Source organism: Halichoerus grypus, chromosome 3, assembly GCF_964656455.1.
Source record: "Halichoerus grypus chromosome 3, mHalGry1.hap1.1, whole genome shotgun sequence".
Classification (NCBI taxonomy): Eukaryota; Metazoa; Chordata; class Mammalia; order Carnivora; family Phocidae; genus Halichoerus; species Halichoerus grypus.
In genome coordinates this window covers 1676164-1695497 of record NC_135714.1, presented here as the reverse complement: position 1 = coordinate 1695497, position 19334 = coordinate 1676164, and the positions used below count along the sequence as shown (strand labels likewise).

The 19334-nt window shown below is 44.5% G+C and overlaps 1 protein-coding gene across 6 annotated transcripts in view; it reads right to left on the bottom strand.

Moving 5' to 3' along the window:
- Positions 1-19334, bottom strand: part of FAM193A (family with sequence similarity 193 member A) — a 164220-nt gene that overhangs the window by 99811 nt on the left and 45075 nt on the right. For 5 of the 6 annotated variants that reach the window (XM_078068308.1, XM_078068309.1, XM_078068310.1 and 2 more), the window contains exon 2: positions 3264-3509. In XM_078068308.1, coding sequence (XP_077924434.1) covers positions 3264-3491 — 228 coding nt within the window. In that variant the 5' untranslated portion in view covers positions 3492-3509. Of the gene's footprint in view, positions 1-3263; positions 3510-16692; positions 16829-19334 lie in introns of those variants that run through there. The other variant, XM_078068312.1, reaches the window with a different exon arrangement.

Genomic DNA, 19334 nt, shown 5'->3' with positions numbered 1-19334 from the left:
GGGCAAAGTTTTACTGATACTCTACCACGACCTGTGATACCTGAATGCTTACCTAGAAAAGAGCAATTCCGTTCCACTTCCACTGTGTAACTCAGAGCTCCTACCCTGACAGTGAGAAACTCCCAACCCCAGGCCCATCAGAGAGCTCAGGCGACCGTGAGAGTGGGACAAGTGCACGGAGCCCCTCTGAGGACGAGGGGACACATGCACCGCTTCACCTTCGGCAGAGGAAGGAACACAGCCTTTGAAGTGGGTCAGAAAACAATGACACTTGGAATGAGCCCTTTAAGGTTGAGTGTGGCCAGTGTGACCTTGCGGGCCGACCCTTCTCTGGGAGGAAGAAGCTTTTGCTGTGGGGGCGGCAGGTGCCCTCCACCTGGGGCACAGGCCTGATCCACTGACAGGAGGGAACCAAGCTCTCCACCATGGGAGAAAGACGTAGGTCAGCCACCCTGGGGAGGTGGCAGGGGGTGTGTCCCACCCAAGACCCCTAGAGATATGGGCGGACTCTAGCTTATATCGGGGCGGGGGGGGGGTGCGGATCACTGGGAGAGCTGCACCTGATGCCCCAGGCACAGGGTTGCCCCAGGTTCGGGCTGAATGGGGGTGGGCAGAGGGGTAGCCGGGCAGGGAAAACACCATGGTGGGAGGCTTATGCTGAAGGGGAATAAGGGTGGCCCACCACCACACAAAGGGGGCGGGAATGTGAAGGGAGACCCCTCCCCAGCCCACACAAGCACCAGGGTGCAGCACACATCGCTAGAGAAATGAGTGTGTGGAGCAACAAGAGCAAAGCCAGGCCGGCTCCAGTGCTGACCAGACTGACCCAGCCCCCCAGGTTCGTGGGGTGCACGACTGCTGAATAAGTGCACCCCCAAGCCCTGCGATCTCTTCCACGTGCTGCTTGGCATCCCACCAAACCGTTTGAGAGAAACAGAAAGCAAGAACCAACAACACTTAAGGAAGAACGAATACCAATTCTACACAAACTATCCAAAAAAGAGATGAAGCAGGAACACATCTCAACTTATGAGGCCTTGAAAGACATTAAAGACAAGAAGACTTCAAGCAAACATCCTTCATGAGCACCGACGAAAAGTCCTTAGCCAACAAAAGCAAATCGCCCAGCAACATGTAGAAAGAATGCCCGGAGAAGGACCCGTACAAGCTTCACACAGCTTTATGCAAAACAGTCCGAATCTGGAAACAGCCCAAACATCCGTCAGCGGAGAGTGGATAAACAAAGCGTGGTGCATCTTTACAATTTACCCAGCAATAGAGAGAACAAACTACTGATGCGTGGCTCTCAGAAGCATTATGCCCAGTTGAAGGGGTCTATGTGACACTCGAGAGAAAGCAAAACGTGGGGACAAAAATCAGGTCAGTGGTTACAAGCGGGGCTGGGGGGGGGGGGGACTACCAACGTGACTGGGCAACTTTTGGGGTGATGGAAATGTTCTACATCTTAACTGCAGTAGTGGTGGTTACACAACTGTAAAATTTGTCAAAACTCACTGAACTATATATACACTTTAAAAGAATTTTACGAGATGTAAATTATATCGCATTTTTTTAAAAAAGGCCAACAATTTTAGCCAGCTTGAACAAAGACACCAACTTTACAGAAGTAGCAGAAGGTCTAAGTCTACAAACACAGGCGAACATCTCGTCTGCAGCGCCCGGCGTGACTTCTTTGATGAGAGAAAGCCAAGTCTGACAAGGAGTTATCCAGGACAAGCGGGGAGTCGGGATGAGGCCACCACGGCAGAAGGACAACTTCTGCCTAAGAAATCGTGCCTATTTCTACTTGCCTCCAAAGCCAGGCTTAACAACGGCGGCCCCTCTCGTACAGGCAGGTCGGGCTGCAACGGAGGATCCGGGCCGCACGGGGAGGACAAGCCGGGAAGCTGGGGCGGGGAACCAGAGCGCCAGCGCCGCGCAGCCACCTTCCGTGAAAGCGGGGCAAAGATCACACCCTTTCAGAGGCCACGGAAAGGAAACAAAGCAAAACAATCAAATGATAAAAGCAAGAAGATCTGAGGGTGAAACACTTCAGACTGACCATGCCATCTTCTTAATTCTACTGAGGGGCTCCACGTTTATTCACTTCCATGTTCATTCATTCATTAACTCAAGTACTGGGTTTCCTAAGCTAGGCCAGGCACGGCACTGTTTCTGGTGAGAAAATACACAACAGCTTCCCTTGGGAGTGTCTATTCCAGGGGAGGAGACAAGCAAAATGAAGAAGTTGAATGTGCAGTGCTGAGGTGAATACACAGGAGAAGGGGGCACACGAGAGGAGGTGGGGTGAGAAATCCATTTGTATCCCAATAAACGACGCAATCTCAAGGTTTAGCTGTTCAAATCCCAGTGCAGACCGCGGCACATGATTTGGGCACCGGCTTTAAGGAACCCCTAGAACACAAGTCTCCAGCGTAGCAGCCCGCGGGAGGGAGGCCGGGGAGACCGGAGAGGAAGGAGACGCTGATTCAGCAGGGCGGCACACCTGACCCGGACAGCGCTCCCAGGGCACAAGAGACGTGCTGGCGACGGACGCTGCTGCGGGCGGCTGCGCGCAGTGAGGCATTAGAAGACAAGAGCTCAGAAAACAGCTGCTCACAGGCAGAAATAAAAGGAACAGAAAAGCCCTATAATGTGGGGCCTCATGTGCTTGCAAAAGCCAAGTCCTTCTAGAACCTAAAGAGCAGACTCACAAGCCCTTTCAGGCCCACAGCCACTAACACACATCTGGGTCAAAGAGCAGACTAAGGCTATGGCCTTCCCATGTAAGCCTGAAGACCTTAAGAATGCCTCCATTCAGCTGAGGCAAGAAATCAAGAAAAAACAGGGTAGGGAAACCCAGACTTGGGAAGTGCTTCTGGGAAAAAATTTCAGGTGAGATACCAGCACATGGAACTGGCCAGGACCAAACACTCTAAGAGCCTCTGAGCTTTCCAGCAAACTGCATTGCCAAAGAAATCTTGAGGCCAGACTAAAAAAAGCCAAAAGACATCCTTTGGGCCCCCTAAGCTTGCTTACCAAGTTGTGAGACCAAGGAGGGCAGGTCCCCACTACCTCCTGTAGGTGTGGACAGAATACCAAGAGGAAGACCCCAGAGCGTGGAGCAAGGGACCAGAAGATGGTGCAAGAGCGGTTTCCTTCCAGAAAGCTAACCCAAATTAATTATTTCACTGTCCATTTAGCTCTGTAATCCACAGGGTAAGAAAGCCGACAAGCCCACGTGCTCTGTGCTGGGCACTCACCGATGGCTGGTCGAGGCCGCTGTGCCTCTCCTCCTTTTCCACAGTCCGCCGGCAGTCCGGGCACACCCACAGTGGCAGGTGCAGCACGCTGTTGCCCTTGGGAGCCATGGAGAGGGCCAATTTGCTCGCAGTCTTAATTCCACCCTCTAAGAACGAAGAGTCTTTCCGCTCACTTCTGCACAGAAGACAATAATCCCCAGCGGGGTAGGGTGGTGTTCTATGATTCATGCCAAAATTAAAAGGAGTCTGGAATAGAAAAAAAAAATTCTATTTTCAAAACATGATCCACAAAGCCAAGATCATTTAAAAATATAGTTTTAAAATTACAATGTACATGTATGTTTACATAAGCATCAAATAGGGAATTTGTTAAATAAAACGGTATCTAGTAAACTAGAAACTCATAATACTTTGAATAAAGAGAAGGACCATAAAGAATATCTTAGTAAGAGAAAACTGTCCAATTAGCCCCTTCGTCCAGATATTTGTATTACTCCCCGTACACGCTGAGAAGTGTCCATCTCAGTTTTCACACGGAGGACACCAGGACTCTTGACTATCGGCAGAGTTTAAAGCCGTTATTCCAGAGGTGTGTGCACACCAGGGCTCACACCCAAGGCAGTTATTCTGGCTTAAGTGTGTGTGTGTACAGATCCCAACCACGTCAGAGGTGGTGTTCCAGTTTGAGAAGCAAGATAAACATCAGGAGTCTGGTGGCACCACACATCCAAGACCCTGTCTCCCTTCCAGCTCAGCATCAGTTCTGCTCAGTTCATCTCCAGCTACCCAATTTCAAGGTCTGCTTTTTCAAATAGGTAAGAGGCAAGATCATTACCCTAGATTCTCTTCAAAAGATCATCAATCACCCTACTGGAAAAGGAAAATTAGCCTTAAAAACACACAAACAAGTTCCACAGATTTAAAACAGGCCTGGAGTCACAAGTTAGCAAGCAGGGGCCAAAACTTTAATCCAAATCCATGTGAGCCCAAGATGGGTCATCTGCACAGAGGAACCGTCCTGCGAATCCTGAAGAGAGGTTCAAGAGAGGTTCACCTGGGCGGCAGGTGAGCAGGGAAGCCAGGCATGGCCTTCCAGAGGCGGGCACAACTCTGCCAAGGTTCCAAGCCAGAGCACATGTGGGATCAAGGTGACAGAAATCCCCCAGGCCTCTGCTGCTGTCCCCAGCCATGGTACACGTCGGGTGCAAAGGTGGACCAGGACCCATGCCAAGGTTATTCAGGCTGGAACCTCAAAGTATTTTACAAAGTCTCCAGTTCCACTCAGAGGCTCCTCCAATACCTTACCCCGTCCTGCCCAGCCAGCAGCCCCGCTCTCCCCTTGGCCCCCGGCTCTCTCCCTCTTCTCCTGCACCAAGGCTCACGTCGGTCTCTGGCTGTGCTCGTGAGCTGGACTACAAGTGTGCCCTTCCACAACGGGCCCACAGCTGAGGGAGCACCCCCAAGAGGCCCCAGGCTCCATCTCTAAGGCCCAGGATGGCTGGCAGGTGGTCAGGTGCTTACACGGGGTGGGGGAGTGGGGCTGAATGAATAAACGAACAAATGAGTAACTAGAAGAGTAACAGCACCAGTATGACTTGCACATATATTCTTACCTGCTTTTATAATCCAGTGACCAAAACTGCTTACACCTGTCACATCTGCAGCTTCCATGGATTTAACCAAACCCAGCTCAGCAGCCATTTGAATGTCTGGGCTGTGAGGTGAGGGAAGCGAGTACTATATCCCAGTGAGTGATATTCTAGAAAGCTCCAGACTACTCCTCAAACCACGAATACCGTGAGAGGAGAGGTCTTTCTCTGTCCCAACAGATCCAAGATGTAGAAATTAGACAATTTCCAAAATCACACTGATTTAACCCTATGTAAAACCATCTCTTGTCCCTAGGCCTAGAAAAACAAACACACACCCCATCATCAATAGAACAGCCACAGCCTTCAGATCTTTCAGAGAAGGAGCTGCTGGGCTTCAAGGTTACAAAGTCTCCAAGCCAGAGATTAGAAGAGTCAGAGCTGACCTGAGGGTAACCAGTTCAGCTCCAGATCATCTGTCCAACGGCCTACCGGTCAGCCCGTCTGTCCAGTATTTATTGAGAGCCACCATGTGCCAAGGCACTCGTCCAGGCACTGGGGACACAGCAATAACTAAAACAAAGTTCCCTGCCCACAGGGAACTAATATCCCCGTCAAAGACAAAGACTAATAAGACAAGGAAAAAATACCAAACATTAGACAGTGATCACTGAGAAGGAAAAAAACATAGAGCAGGCAGGAGTGTCTGAGGTTGGGGACAGTGCCTTCCCATTTAGGATAGCCAGTGAGAACTTCCTCGAGGAGACACCTGATGTCTGGGACTGGTAGAAGCCACACAGGTACCCGCAGAGGTACCCGGGAGAGGGATATTCCTGAGAGCAGGTAGAAAGGCCCTGGGGCAGGAGGCCAGAGGGGAAGGGGGAAGTGCTACCAGGGCCATGAGGCTGTATGTGGGGAAGAGATGAGATGGGGCGGGAGATCAGAGAGAGCTGACAAGACTGCTAAGGAAGCAGATGTTGGGGACAAGCGGAGGAGAAAAGGCAGAAAACAAGTCTTCCCTGGACGGAGTGCAGGGAAGAGCCCTGAGAGGAGGAAGCCCTCTGCCGTAAACATTTGAAATACACGCTGTGCCAGGCATCCTGACAGGTTAGATCACAGAAGCAACTGCGAATAGCCCAAAGGGCCTGCTGGCTCCAGAGAGACATCAGACAGGCAAACTCAGACATAAGCACCTGCCATCCAATGGCAGTAAGTAGTCCACGAAGAAAATCAAGTCAGCAAGGGTACAGAGCAGAGCCACAAAGAGGACGTCATTTTAACAGGGGTGAGGCAAAGCTGAGGCCCAAAAGCTAAGGCCTAACAGAAACAAACGGAGCTGCAAGCAGAGGCACCAAGTGTGGACGTGCGCATGCTGGAGGGCAAGATGAAGGCTGGGGGGCACCGCCCGAGCAAGGGGGCAGGCGGGGGCTGCTCACCCGGGCTGTGAGCCAGGGGAAGAGACTGAAGGTTTCTCAGAAGGGCAGGTATGAGCCAGCTGGCATCTTAAAAAGAAACTTTACTGTGTCAAAAATGAAGTCTGGCAGAGGTAACGCTGTTCCAGGCAGGTCCAGACACTGGCAGGAGCCATGGAGGAACAGAGTGGTCAGACTCAGGAGTGCTGAAGGCAGAGCCACAGGATTCTCCTGCCAATGGACCCAAGGATGTGATGAGGACAGGTCCGACTGCCCGGGCAGTGGGCAGGCCACCAACAGGGGTGCCAAACACAGCCAGAGAGGCTGGAGCAGTGGCAAGAACCAAGGGTTTGCTTTAGATGTTGTACATACGAAGTTTGTGTTAAACAACCAAGCAATGTGCTGGGCTTGTTCTGCACAAGTAAGACACTCAGGGAACAGGCTCCAGTGGGATACAGAATTCGGGATCACCGGTGCATTTGGTATGTAAAGCCACGAAGCCAGACCAGATGATCCATAGAGAGAGGGTAGGCAACATCCTGAACCAAAGTCAAAACTTTTCAACGCTTGACCAATGTGCCCGTATGAAGCTAGTCTTCTCAAGGGCAGCAACCTCTACTACTCACGCCTGAGATGAAGCAAGTAACAGATTACTACAAGATACGCATGTGTGCATACTACAACACCTGACTAAAACTCAAACTAACCAAATACTCGTGCCTCACCGCATGGTTACTCTCCTAACTACCTGTGATTAAATGGGAGGTACAAATATAAACTCCACTGATTCTTTTAAAAGCATTTGCAGCTGTACTGAAGTATAACCAGGTACAGTAAGCTGAAGATATCTGAAGAATGCAATCTGAATGGTCCTTACATATACACACCTGTGAAACCACAGTAATCAAGAAAATGAACATTACCATTACCCCCCAAGTTTCCTTGTGCCCCTGTACCCCCTTCCTCCTCACCCCGCTCTCTTCCTACCCCCATTCACAGGTGACCACCGGACTGAGTTCTGTCTATCTATTACTATGCAACTTCTAGAACTGTATGTAAGTTGGGGCACCTGGGTGGCCCAGTTGGTTAATCGTCTTCCTTTGGCTCAGGTCATGATCCCAGGGTCCTGGGATTGAGCCCATGTCCAGCTCCCTGCTCAGTGGGCAGTCTGCTTCTCCTTCTCACTCTCCCCCTGTTCGTGCTCTCTCTCTCAAATAAATAAAATAATAATAATAATAAAAGAATTGTAAGTTATATCACACAACATACTCTTTTGTCTGGCTTCTTTCGTCAAGTATCATTATTTGGAGATGATCCCCAGGTATGTATCAGGAGTTGGTTTCTTTTTACTACTGAGAGTATTCCATTATGTGGGTAAGCCACAACTTGTTTATCCATCCTCCCATTCAGACACATTTGAGTTATTTCCGGTTTCTGGCTATTACAAATAGTAGCAGCTACGAACACTCATGTAAGAATCTTGGGGTGGACACATGCTTTTGTTTTTCTTGCATAAATATCAAGGAATAAAATAACTGAGTCATATGGTAGGTACATGTCTAACTTCTAAGAAATTGCCAAATTTCTCCCAAAAAGCAGTGTTGGAGAGTTCCAATTAATCCATATCCTCATCAATGTGGTGAGCCATTTTGATTGTAGCCATTGTAATGACTGTGTGGTGCTTGCCTCACTGTGGTTTTCCCTAAGGATTTATTATGTTAAGTATCTTTTCAGTCTTAAGCAGTATTTATTCAGATCTTTGGCCTGGCTTAAGGTTTATCAATTTTATTAATCTTTTTTTTTTTAAAGATTATTTATTTATTTGAGAGAGAGAATGAGAGAGAGAGAGCATGAGAGGGGGAGGGTCAGAGGGAGAAGCAGACCCCCCGCCGAGCAGGGAGCCCGATGCGGGACTCGATCCCGGGACTCCAGGATCATGACCTGAGCCGAAGGCAGTCGCTTAACCAACTGAGCCACCCAGGCGCCCCCCAATTTTATTAATCTTAAAAGAGCTTTTAGGGGCACCCGGGTGGCTCAGTCGGCTAAGCGTCCAGCTCTTGATCTCAGGGCTGTGAGTTCAAGCCCCGTGCTGGCTCCACACTGGGCGTGGAGACTACTTAAAAAAAAAAAAAATCAGCTTTTGGTTTTATGGATTTTCCATATTTAAAAAATGTTTGTTTTGTTGATTTTTGCTTTTATGGTATTATTTAGTTTTTTGGGGTTACTTTGGGTACAACTGGCTCTTTGATTTTCTACTTTCTTGTGGTGGAAGCCCAAGTCATTCAGCACTTCCGCCTACATAAAGAGGTGGTTACTGCTCTAAGTCTCTCTACAAGCAGTGCATTGGCAGCGCTCTGCAAACATTGATATGCTATGTTTTCATTCTCATTAGGTCCAAAATACTTTCTAATCACCCTCTTGATTTCTTCCTTGGTTCATGAGCATTTAACATGTGGTATGGTTTCCTCATGTGTATGGTTTTCTGCTAGGGATTCCTAATGTAATTGCAGTAGTCAGGGAAGCTGCTTTGTACAATTTTAATTCTTTTTTTTTTTTTTTTTTTTAAGATTTTGTTTATTTATTTGACAGAGAGAGATACACAGCGAGAGAGAGAACACAAGCAGGGGGAGTGGGAGAGGGAGAAGCAGGCTTCCCGCAGAGCAGGGAGCCCGATGCGGGGCTCGATCCCAGGACTCCGGGATCATGACCTGAGCCGAAGGCAGACGCTTAACGACTGAGCCACCCAGGCGCCACCTGTACAATTTTAATTCTTAATCAAGACTTTTCAGGGCTCAGAATATGGTCTGTTTTGGTAAATGTTCGACATTTACTTAAAAGAATGTGTCAGCACGCTACTATGCAGGGCAGTGCTCCATAAACACCTGTCAGGCCAGGCTGGGTAACAACGTCATCCGTCTTCTATGACCTCAGTGATTTTCTGTTTACTTGTTCTATCAATTACTGAGAGGTCTTAAAATCTCCAACCATAATTTTTATTTGTCTATTTTTCCTTGAAGTTCTATCAGTTTTTTGTCCACATATTTCGGAGCTTTGTTATTAGGTGCAAAGACACTTAGGACTGTTATGTCCTCTTGATCAACTGACCCCTGTATCAGGATGAAATTACCCTCTTTACCCCTGCCAGTATTCTTTCCTCTGGTCCCGTGTTTCTGATACCTACATAGCCACTCCAACTTTCTTCTCACTTACGTAAGCAAGGCATATCTTTCCCTATCACTTTATTTTTAGCCTATTTGCACTTTCATGTTTAAAGCACGTTATAGCAGAAAGCATATAGCTGTGTCCTGATTTTTTTCCAATCTCACAATCTTTTAAAATTGACATGTTTAGACCATTGACATTAAATACAATTATGTGATATGGTTAAGTTTATTAAATTTACCATCTAATTCTTTATTTTTCTAGTGACCCATTTGTTTTTGTTCCTCTTCCTCTTTTTCCACTTTTTAAAAACTGAGTATTTTTGGGGCGCCTGGGTGGCTCAGTCGTTAAGCGTCTGCCTTCGGCTCGGGTCGTGATCCCAGGATCCTGGGATCGAGTCCCGCATCGGGCTCCCTGCTCAGCAGGAGGCCTGCTTCTCCCTCTCCCTCTGCTGCTCCCCCTGCTTGTGTTCTCTCTCTCGCTGTCAAATAAATAAATAAAATCTAAAAAAACAAAACAAAACAAAAAAACTGAGTATTTTTTATAATTCTATTTTACCTTTTGTTGGACTGTGAGCTATACTTTTCCATTTGGAGTTGTTGCTTTAGTGTCACAGTGTACATTTTTTTAATTAACATATAATGTACTATTTGTTTCGGGGGTACAGGTCTGTGATTCATCAGTCTTACACAATACACAGCGCTCACCATAACACATACCCTTCCCAATGTCCCGTCACCCGGCCACCCCCTCCCCCCACCCTTCTCCCTCCTCCCCTCCAGCAACACTTGTTTCCTGAGATTAAGAGTCTCTTATGGTTTGTCTCCCTCTCTGATAACGTCTTGTTTCATTTTTTTCCTCCCCTCCCCTATGATCCTCTGCCTTGTTTCTTAAATTCCACATGTCAGTGAGATCATATGATAATTGTCTTTCTCTGATTGACTTATTTCGCTCAGCATAATACCCTCTAGTTCCATCCACGTTGTAGCAAATGGTAAGATTTCAAATTTTTGGTGTAATATTCCATTGTATATATACACCACATCTTCTTTATCCATTCATCTGTCGATGGACATCTTGGCTCTTTCCATAGTTTGGCTATTGTGGACACTGCTGCTATAAACACTGGGGTGCACGTGCCCCTTCAGATCACTACATTTGTATCTTTGGGGTAAATACCCAGTAGTGCAATTGCTGAGTCGTAGGGTAGCTCTATTTTCAACTTTTTGAGGAACCTCCATACTGTTTTCCAGAGTGGCTGCACCAGCTTGCATTCCCACCAACAGTGTAGGAGGGTTCCCCTTTCTCCACATCCCTGCCAACATCTGTCGTTTCCCGACTTGTTAATTTTAGCCATTCTGACTGGTGTGAGGTAGTATCTCATTGTGGTTTTGATTTGTATTTCCCTGATGCCGAGTGATATTGAGCACTTTTTCATGTGTCTGTTGGCCATTTGGATGTCTTCTTCGGAGAAATGTCTGTTCATGTCTTCTGCCCCATTCTTGATTGGATTATTTGTTCTATGGGTGTTGAGTTCGGTAAGTTCTTTATAGATTTTGGATACTAGCCCTTTATCTGATATGTCATTTATAAATATCTTCTCCCATGCTGTTGGTTGTCTTTTGGTTTTGTTGACTCTTTCCTTTGCTGTGCAAAAGCTGTTTATCTTAATGAAGTCCCAGTAGTTTGTTTTTGCCTTTGTTTCCCTTGCCTTTGGAGACATGTCTAGCAAGAAGTTGCTGCGGCTGAGGTCGAAGAGATTGCTGCCTGTGTTCTCCTCTATGATTTTGATGGATTCCTGTCTCACATTTAGTTCTTTCATCCATTTTGAGTCTGTTTTTGTGTATGATGTAAGGAAATGGTCCAGTTTCATTCTTTTGTACGCGACTATTCAATTTTCCCAACACCATTTGTTGAGAGACTGTCTTTTTTCCATTGGACATTCTTGCCTGCTTTGTCAAAGATTAGTTGACCATAGAGTTGAGGGTCCATTTCTGGGCTCTCTATTCTGTTCCATTGATCTATGTGTCTGTTTTTGTGCCAGTACCATACTGTCTTGATGATGACAGCTTTGTAACAGAGCCTGAAGTCCGGAATTGTGATGCCACCAGCTATGCTTTTCTTTTTCAACATTCCTCTGGCTATTCGGGGTCTTTTCTGGTTCCATACAAATTTTAGGATTATTTGTTCCATTTCTTTGAAAAAAGTGGATGGTATTTTGATAGGGATGCATTAGATGTGTAGATTGCTCTAGGTAGCATAGACATTTTCATAATATTTGTTCTTCCAATCCATGAGTATGGAACGTTTTTCCATTTCTTTGTATCTTCCTCAATTTCTTTCATGAGTATTCTATAATTTTCGAGTACAGATTCTTTGCCTCTCTGCTTAGATTTATTCCTAGGTATCTTATGGTTTTGGGTACAACTGTAAATGGGATCGACTCCTTAATTTCTCTTTCTTCTGTCTTGTTGTTGGTGTATAGAAATGCCACTGATTTCTGTGCACTGGTTTTATATCCTGCACTTTACTGAATTTCTGTGTGAGTTCTAGCAGTTTTGGGGTGGAGTCTTTTGGGTTTTCCACATAAAGTATATCATCTGCAAAGAGTGAGAGTTTGACTTCTTCTTTGCCGATTCGGATGCTTTTTATTTCTTTTTGTTGTCTGATTGCCGTGGCTAGGACTTCTAATACTATGTTGAATAGCAGTGGTGATAGTGGGCATCCCTGCCATGTTCCTGACCTTAAGGGAAAAGGTCTCAGTTTTTCCCCACTGAGAATGATATTTGCTGTGGGTTTTTCATAGATGGCTTTTATGATATTGAGGTATGTATTCTCTATCCCTACACTGTGAAGAGTTTCGATCAAGAAAGGATGCTGTACTTTGTCAAATGCTTTTTCTGCATCTATTGAGAGGATCATATGGTTCTTGTTCTTTCTTTTATTAATGTATTGTATCACACTGATTGATTTGTGGATGTTGAACCAACCTTGCAGCCCAGGAATAAATCCCACTTGGTCGTGGTGAATCTTTTTAATGTACCTACTGGCTAGTATTTTGGTGAGAATTTTTGCATCCATGTTCATCAGGGATAATGGTCTGTAATTCTCCTTTGTGATGGCGTCTTTGTCTGGTTTTGGGATCAAGGTAATGCTGGCCTCTTAAAATGAGTTTGGGAGTTTTCCTTCCATTTCTCTTTTTTGGAACAGTTTCAGAAGAATAGGTATTAATTCTTCTTTAAATGTTTGGTAGAAGTCCCCTGGGAAACCATCTGACCCTGGGCTCTTGTTTGTTGGGAGATTTTTGATGACTGCTTCAATTTCCTTGCTGGTTACAGGTCTGTTCAGGTTTTCTATTTCTTCCTGGTTCAGTTTTGGTAGTTTATACGTCTCTAGGAATGCATCCATTTCTTCCAGATTGTCTAATTTGCTGGCATATAGTTGCTCATAATATGTTCTTACAATTGTTTGTATTTCTTTGGTGTTGGTTGTGATCTCTCCTCTTTCATTCATGATTTTATTTATTTGGGTCATTTTTCTTTTTGAAAGTCTGGCCAGGGGTTTATTGATCTTATTAATTATTTCAAAAAATCAGCTCCTAGTTTCGTTGATCTGTTCTACTGTTATTTTGGTTTCTATTTCATTGATTTCTGCTCTGATCTTTATTATTTCTCTGCTCCTGCTGGGTTTAGGCTTTATTTGCTGTTCTTTATCCAGCTCCTTTAGGTGTAGGGTTAGGTTGTGTATTTGAGACCTTTCTCGTTTCTTGAGAAAGGCTTGTATAATGCTATATACTTTCCTCTTAGGACCGCTTTTGCTGCATCCCAAAGATTTTGAACATTTGTGTTCTCATTTTCATTTGTTTCCATGAATTTTTTTAATTCTTCTTTAATTTCCTGGTTGACCCATTCTTTAGTAGGATGCTCTTTAGCCTCCATGTATCTGAGTTCTTTCCAACTTTCCTCTTGTGATTTGAGTTCTAGTTTCAAAACACCATGGTCCGAAAATATGCAGGGAATGATCCCAGTATTTCTGTACAGGTGGAGACCTGATTTGTGACCCAGGATGTGATCTATTCTGGAGAATGTTGCATGTGCACTAGAGAAGAATGTGTATTCTGTTGCTTTGGGATGGAATGTTCTGAATATATCTGTGAAATCCATCTGACCCAGTGTGTCATTTGAAGCCTTTATTTCCTTGTTGATCTTTTGCTTAGATGATCTGTCCATTGCGGTGAGGGGGGTGTTAAGTCCCCAACTATTATTGTATTACTGTCGATGTGTTTCTTTGATTTTGTTATGAATTGGCTTATATAATTGCCTGCTCCCATGTTAGGGGCATAGATATTTAAAATTGTTAGATTTTCTTGTTGGATAGACCCTTTAAGTATGATATAGTGTCCTTCCTCATCTCTTATTATAGCCTTTGGTTTAAAATCTAATTCGTCTGGTATGAGGATTGCCAATCCAGCTTTCTTTTGATGTCCATTAGCATGGTAAATGGTTTTCCACCCCCTCCCTTTAAATCTGGACGTGTTCTTTGGGTCTAAAATGAGTCTCCTGCAGATGACACTCAACAATTCTTAAGTGCCACAAAGCACCCAGCATACAGAAGGCATCCAACAAATGTTCAGTTAAGGAAATGAAATGACTAGTTCAAATCAGTAATTCACATTTTGTATTACCTAATTCAATCACAAATTTCCTTCCTTCTTTTACACATGATCTTTTTTTTTTTTTTTTTTTTTTTTACACATGATCTTTTATCAGCTACCTGTGCTGAAGTCCAGGGATGACTGCCTGTGTGGTCACTAAAATATCTACAATCTTTTCTGCTTCCTTCCTGAACTCAGCTTTCCCAAAGCACGTGCAAGTTCTTTAAGCAAGAGGTACTGCTTGGGAAATAATTACTAACATTAATACTTACGCTCTCTTCCAATTAGTTACTGAAAAACTGGTAACAGAATCATAAGTTAGGTATAAAATTACCTTAAGTATTTAATGTTTTGTAACATAATTTATATAATCACAGAATAAATATTTAGCAATTTATAGATTTCAAAGGTGCTTCCTAAAAACTCAATAAACATTAATTATATATGATTCCATATTATTACATTATTATAGCATCCTTTTTATAGGTAATGTGGAATTGAGTTTTCTTTAGCATTTACTTTCAGTTTACATATTTTAAAAAAAAAAAAACAGGGGCGCCTGGGTGGCTCAGTCGTTAAGCGTCTCCCTTCGGCTCAGGTCATGGTCCCAGGGTCCTGGGATCGAGCCCTGCATCGGGCTCCCTGCTCCGTGGGGAGTCTGCTTCTCCCTCTCCCACTCCCCCTGCTTGTGTTCCTGGTCTCGCGATCACTCTCTCTCTTTCTCTGTCAAATAAATAAATAAAATCTTAAAAAAAAAAAAAAAAGTTTAAAAAAAAAAACAAAACAAAAAAAAACAGAGGAAGCCTAAAAAACCTGCAACTATTTTTTTAAAAAAGATGTATTTATTTATTTATTTGAGAGAGAGACAGAGCGAGTGCGCATGTGTGAGCGGGGGAGAGGGGGAGAGGGAGAGAGAGAATCTCCAGCACACTCCTGGCTGAGTGTGGAGCCTGACGAGGAGCTCGATCTCACAATTCTGAGATCACGGCCTGAGCTGAAATCAAGCAAGAGTTGGACGCTTAACCGACTGAGCCACCCAGGTGCCCCAACCATTTTTTCTTATACCTGCAAGTTAACCTCCTGAATTGACCTGCCTGTGCACGACCAGTGGTTCTACAGAAATAAATGGGGTGGCTCTGTGCATTAAGGAAGGCACAGTGATATTGGCTGTCTGCCAGAACTATAGTTACATAAAATGGTTTTATGTATGTACCTGTTATTAATATGGTTTTTCTATACAGATGAAGTCAACAATGTAACTGTTTTGACCCTACTTATCTGGAAGAAAAGACACATCCCAGCCAGCCTCAGAGCCAGCCAGGATGCCGGTGCCGATTCAGCACCACTGCTCCGTCATCCGGCAGCACAGCCATTCACACATGCAAATATTTACAAAATACTTCAGGTCTCTGCATTTAAGCTCCATATGGCAAAAGAGAAAAATAACTTGAATTTATTAATAGCAGCAAATCACACAGTTAAAAAAAGACTTACAGCTCTGGAAATACGTATTTCTTACATTCCTCTTCACCAATCTTTAAAATACAAATAATCTACTGTGTTCAAATGACAAGTTGGTATCAAAATACTACCAACTTCTCCGGCTACAGTTTGCATCCCCTTTAAAATCTGAAAGTCCCAGTAACCAGTCATTTTGTATAGGGTGCTAATGGTCTTTACAGCAATACCCAGAAATCACTGGGGGGGAGGGGACACATAAATAGAACAGAAGCTGGGAAAGGCTTTGAATCAGAAACCCTAAGTGGAATAGGCAACATTTGAAAATTGAGTGACCTGAGGTGATTCCAAGGGTAGCCAGCCACTCACACACTTGGCAAGCCCATCATTAATATGGCTTTGCTAACCCAGGCAGCCAGGCCAGGGGCATTCCGCACCGTCCACCCCACTCCCATCACCATCACCACCACTCACCTGGCTACAAGGAGGCACTTGGCCCCAGGACAGCCAAACCAGAGACTAGCCAGTGACCTAAAATAATAGCCACAGAAGTACTTTCTTGCTTTTTACAGAATCCTCAACTTCCCATAATACAGACTTTGATAACACTGAGTCGGTCTCCAGGACTGTTACTAAAATTTTTATGGTCCAAGAAATTCACAAGGCAGGGAGATGAGACAGAATAAGGAGGCACAGAAACTTTCATCAAAGGGCTAAGAGTTTAAAAGAACAGGGAGGGGTGCCTCCTGGCAGGAGCTGGAGAGGAAAGGGAGCGGAGATGCAGAGATTAAGCTGAGGGGAAGCAGAGGAGAGACTTACAAGTGAATGACGTGCGCAGGTGGGTGGCAGCAGAAGGCAGGACACACCGAGTACGTGTGCATCAACAGGGCACCTGGCCAGATGAGCAGGTGCCTGTCAAAGCTCTGGTCTCTGTGGGTCTCACAACAAGGGGAAGAGCAGAGACTTCCTGCTAAAACTTTGCAAACATTTAAAGACAACAACACTCAGTGGCTGTAGAACGAAGGAAGATGGGTATACACACATCCTGCTGACGGTGGCACAAAGGCCTAATCAAGTGTTTGAAAACCCACGGGTAGTACGTTTCCACAGGCTCCATGCCATCTACCTGAAGCTGAGCCCTTTGGCATGCTTACCCATCACACGCCTCCTCGCCTAGGTGAAACCTCTGCTCATGCACCAGGCCCCGCCATCTGCTTGAGGACTTTGTTCTATGGATTCTCCCCTCCATTCTTCGGATCATCAATCTTTCCTTCTTTCCTGCATCATTTCCATGAGGATATAAGCACACTGTTACTACTAGGCTGAAGAAACAAAGCACCCTCCTTGGGATCACACTTCCACCTCTACCTACTAACAAGCCTCTTTTCCTTCCTTTTCAACTCCTTCAGAGCTATCCACCCCAGCTCTTTCTAAGAGAAATATAACACAAGCCACAAATGTGAGCTATGTAGCAAGTTAAAAAAAACAAAAAACAGAAACAACACTGATGAAAACAAAATACCACATCACACCTATCAGAATGGCCATGCTGGCGAGGATGTGAAGCAAAAGAAACTCTCATCCACGGCTCATGGGAAGACAGAATGGTGCAGCCACTTTGGAAGATAGTTTGGCAGTTTCTTACAAAACTAAACATACTCTTACCATACGATCCAGCAATCATGCTCCTTGGTATTTACCCAGAGGAGCTGAAAACTTTGATCCACACAAGAACGTGCATATGAATGTTTATAGCATCTTAATTCAAAATTTCCAAAACTTGGAACTAACCAAGATATCCTTCAGAAGGTGAATGGATAAACTATGATCTATCCAGACAATGGAATATTATTCAGTACTAAAAAGAAACGAGCTATCAAGTCAGGAGAAGACATGGAGGAACTTTAAATGCACATTACTAAGAGAAAGAAACCAATCTGAAAATGCTACATACTGTATGATTCCATCTACAGGACATTCCGGAAAAGGCAAAGTCACAGAGACAGCAAAAAGATCAGTTGTTAACGGGGTCTGGGGGAGGAAGGGATGGAAAGATGGAGCACAGAGGATTTTTAGGGCAGTGAAACTACTCTGCTTATAGCCTAATAATGGATACCTGTCATTATACATTTGTCCAAATCCATAAAATGTACAATACCAAGAGTGACCCCAATGGAAACTATGGACTCTGGGTGACGATGTGTCAGTGTAGGTTCACCAGCTGTAACAAATGTGCCACCCTGGTGGGGGACGCTGACAGTGTGGGAGCACGTGCATCTGTGAGCACAGCGGATGGGCACATGGAACTCCCTGTACTTACTGCTCAGTATTTCTGTGAACCTGAAACTGCTCCAAAAAATTCTGTTAACTATGTATAATGAGAGATGCTAGACTTACTGCAGTGATCATTTTGCAATATATACAAATATTGAATCATTCATGATATTGTACCCCTGAAACTAATATAATGTTGTATGTCATACCTCAATAAAAAATTTTTTTAAGGGTGCCTGGGTGGCTCAGTTGGTTAAGCGACTGCCTTCGGCTCAGGTCATGATCCTGGAGTCCCTGGATCGAGTCCCGCATCGGGCTCCCTGCTTGGCAGGGAGCCTGCTTCTCCCTCTGACCCTCCCCCCTCTCATGTGCTCCCTCTCTCTCATTCTCTCTGTCTCAATAAATAAAATCTTTAAAAAAAAAAAAAAAAATTTTTTTAAAAAAGAGCAAAGTCAAATGCAATGTTAGATGGCTTTAAGTTAATCCCCAAACCAACAAAAGACAGAGCTGCACATCGTTTGGTAGTCACTGTCCAAATGTGGCTACTGTGCACCTGAAATACAGCAAGTCCAAGCTGAGATGAGCCCAACCATAAAATTCACACCAGATTTCAAAGACTTAGTATGAAAAAAGGAATGTAAATATTTCAGTAATAATCTTTATATTGATTCCATGCTGACATAATATTGTGGCAGGCTACTTAGGGCTAAGTAAAAGACATGAGGTAAAACTGATTATACGTATTTCTTTTTATTTTTATAATATGGTTACTGAAAATTTTACAATTACATATGTGGCTTACATTCCATTTCTGTTGAGCAGCACTGGGCTGGAGAGTCACTACTTCTCCCTTTTCCCATCTTCTGTGAATGCTAATAAAGAATAAAATATCCAACCCTGGGCAGTAGAAGGAAAATGAAGCCACAAGGAATAATTTACAGATAGGAAAAAGAACAGCTAGAAAATCAGAATTTGACTACAGCTGACAATAGCTCTACATATCAATGTTTAATTGTTTTAAACCCCAAAGTCTTCTAACACAGAAATTTAAAATTTCTATAAAGTACAAAGTTTTTTTTTTTTAAATACCAACTTAGACAAACTATCTGCAGTAGAGGCAATATGCTAATTTCCTAAATATGTATAGCAGCTCCTAATCACCCCAACAGCCCTATATTGTTTGTGCATTACCATCCTCACTTCACTGAAGAGAAAATCAAGGTGTTGAGTTTAAGAAACTTGTCCAAGCTAGTAACTATCAGAGCAAGGATTCAATCCCAGGCAAGGTGGGGGCACCTGCGGGGCTCAGTCAGTTAAGCATCTGCCTTTGGCTCAGGTCGTGATCCCAGGGTCCTGGGATTCAGACCTGCATCGGGCTCCACGCTCGGCATGGAGTCTGCTTCTCCCTCTCCCTGCCGCTCCCCCTGCTTGTGCGTGCGCGTGCTCACTCTGACAAATAAATAAAATCTTCAAAAAAAAAAAAAAAAAAAGTATAGCTCTCTGATAAATATTTTTTTAAAAA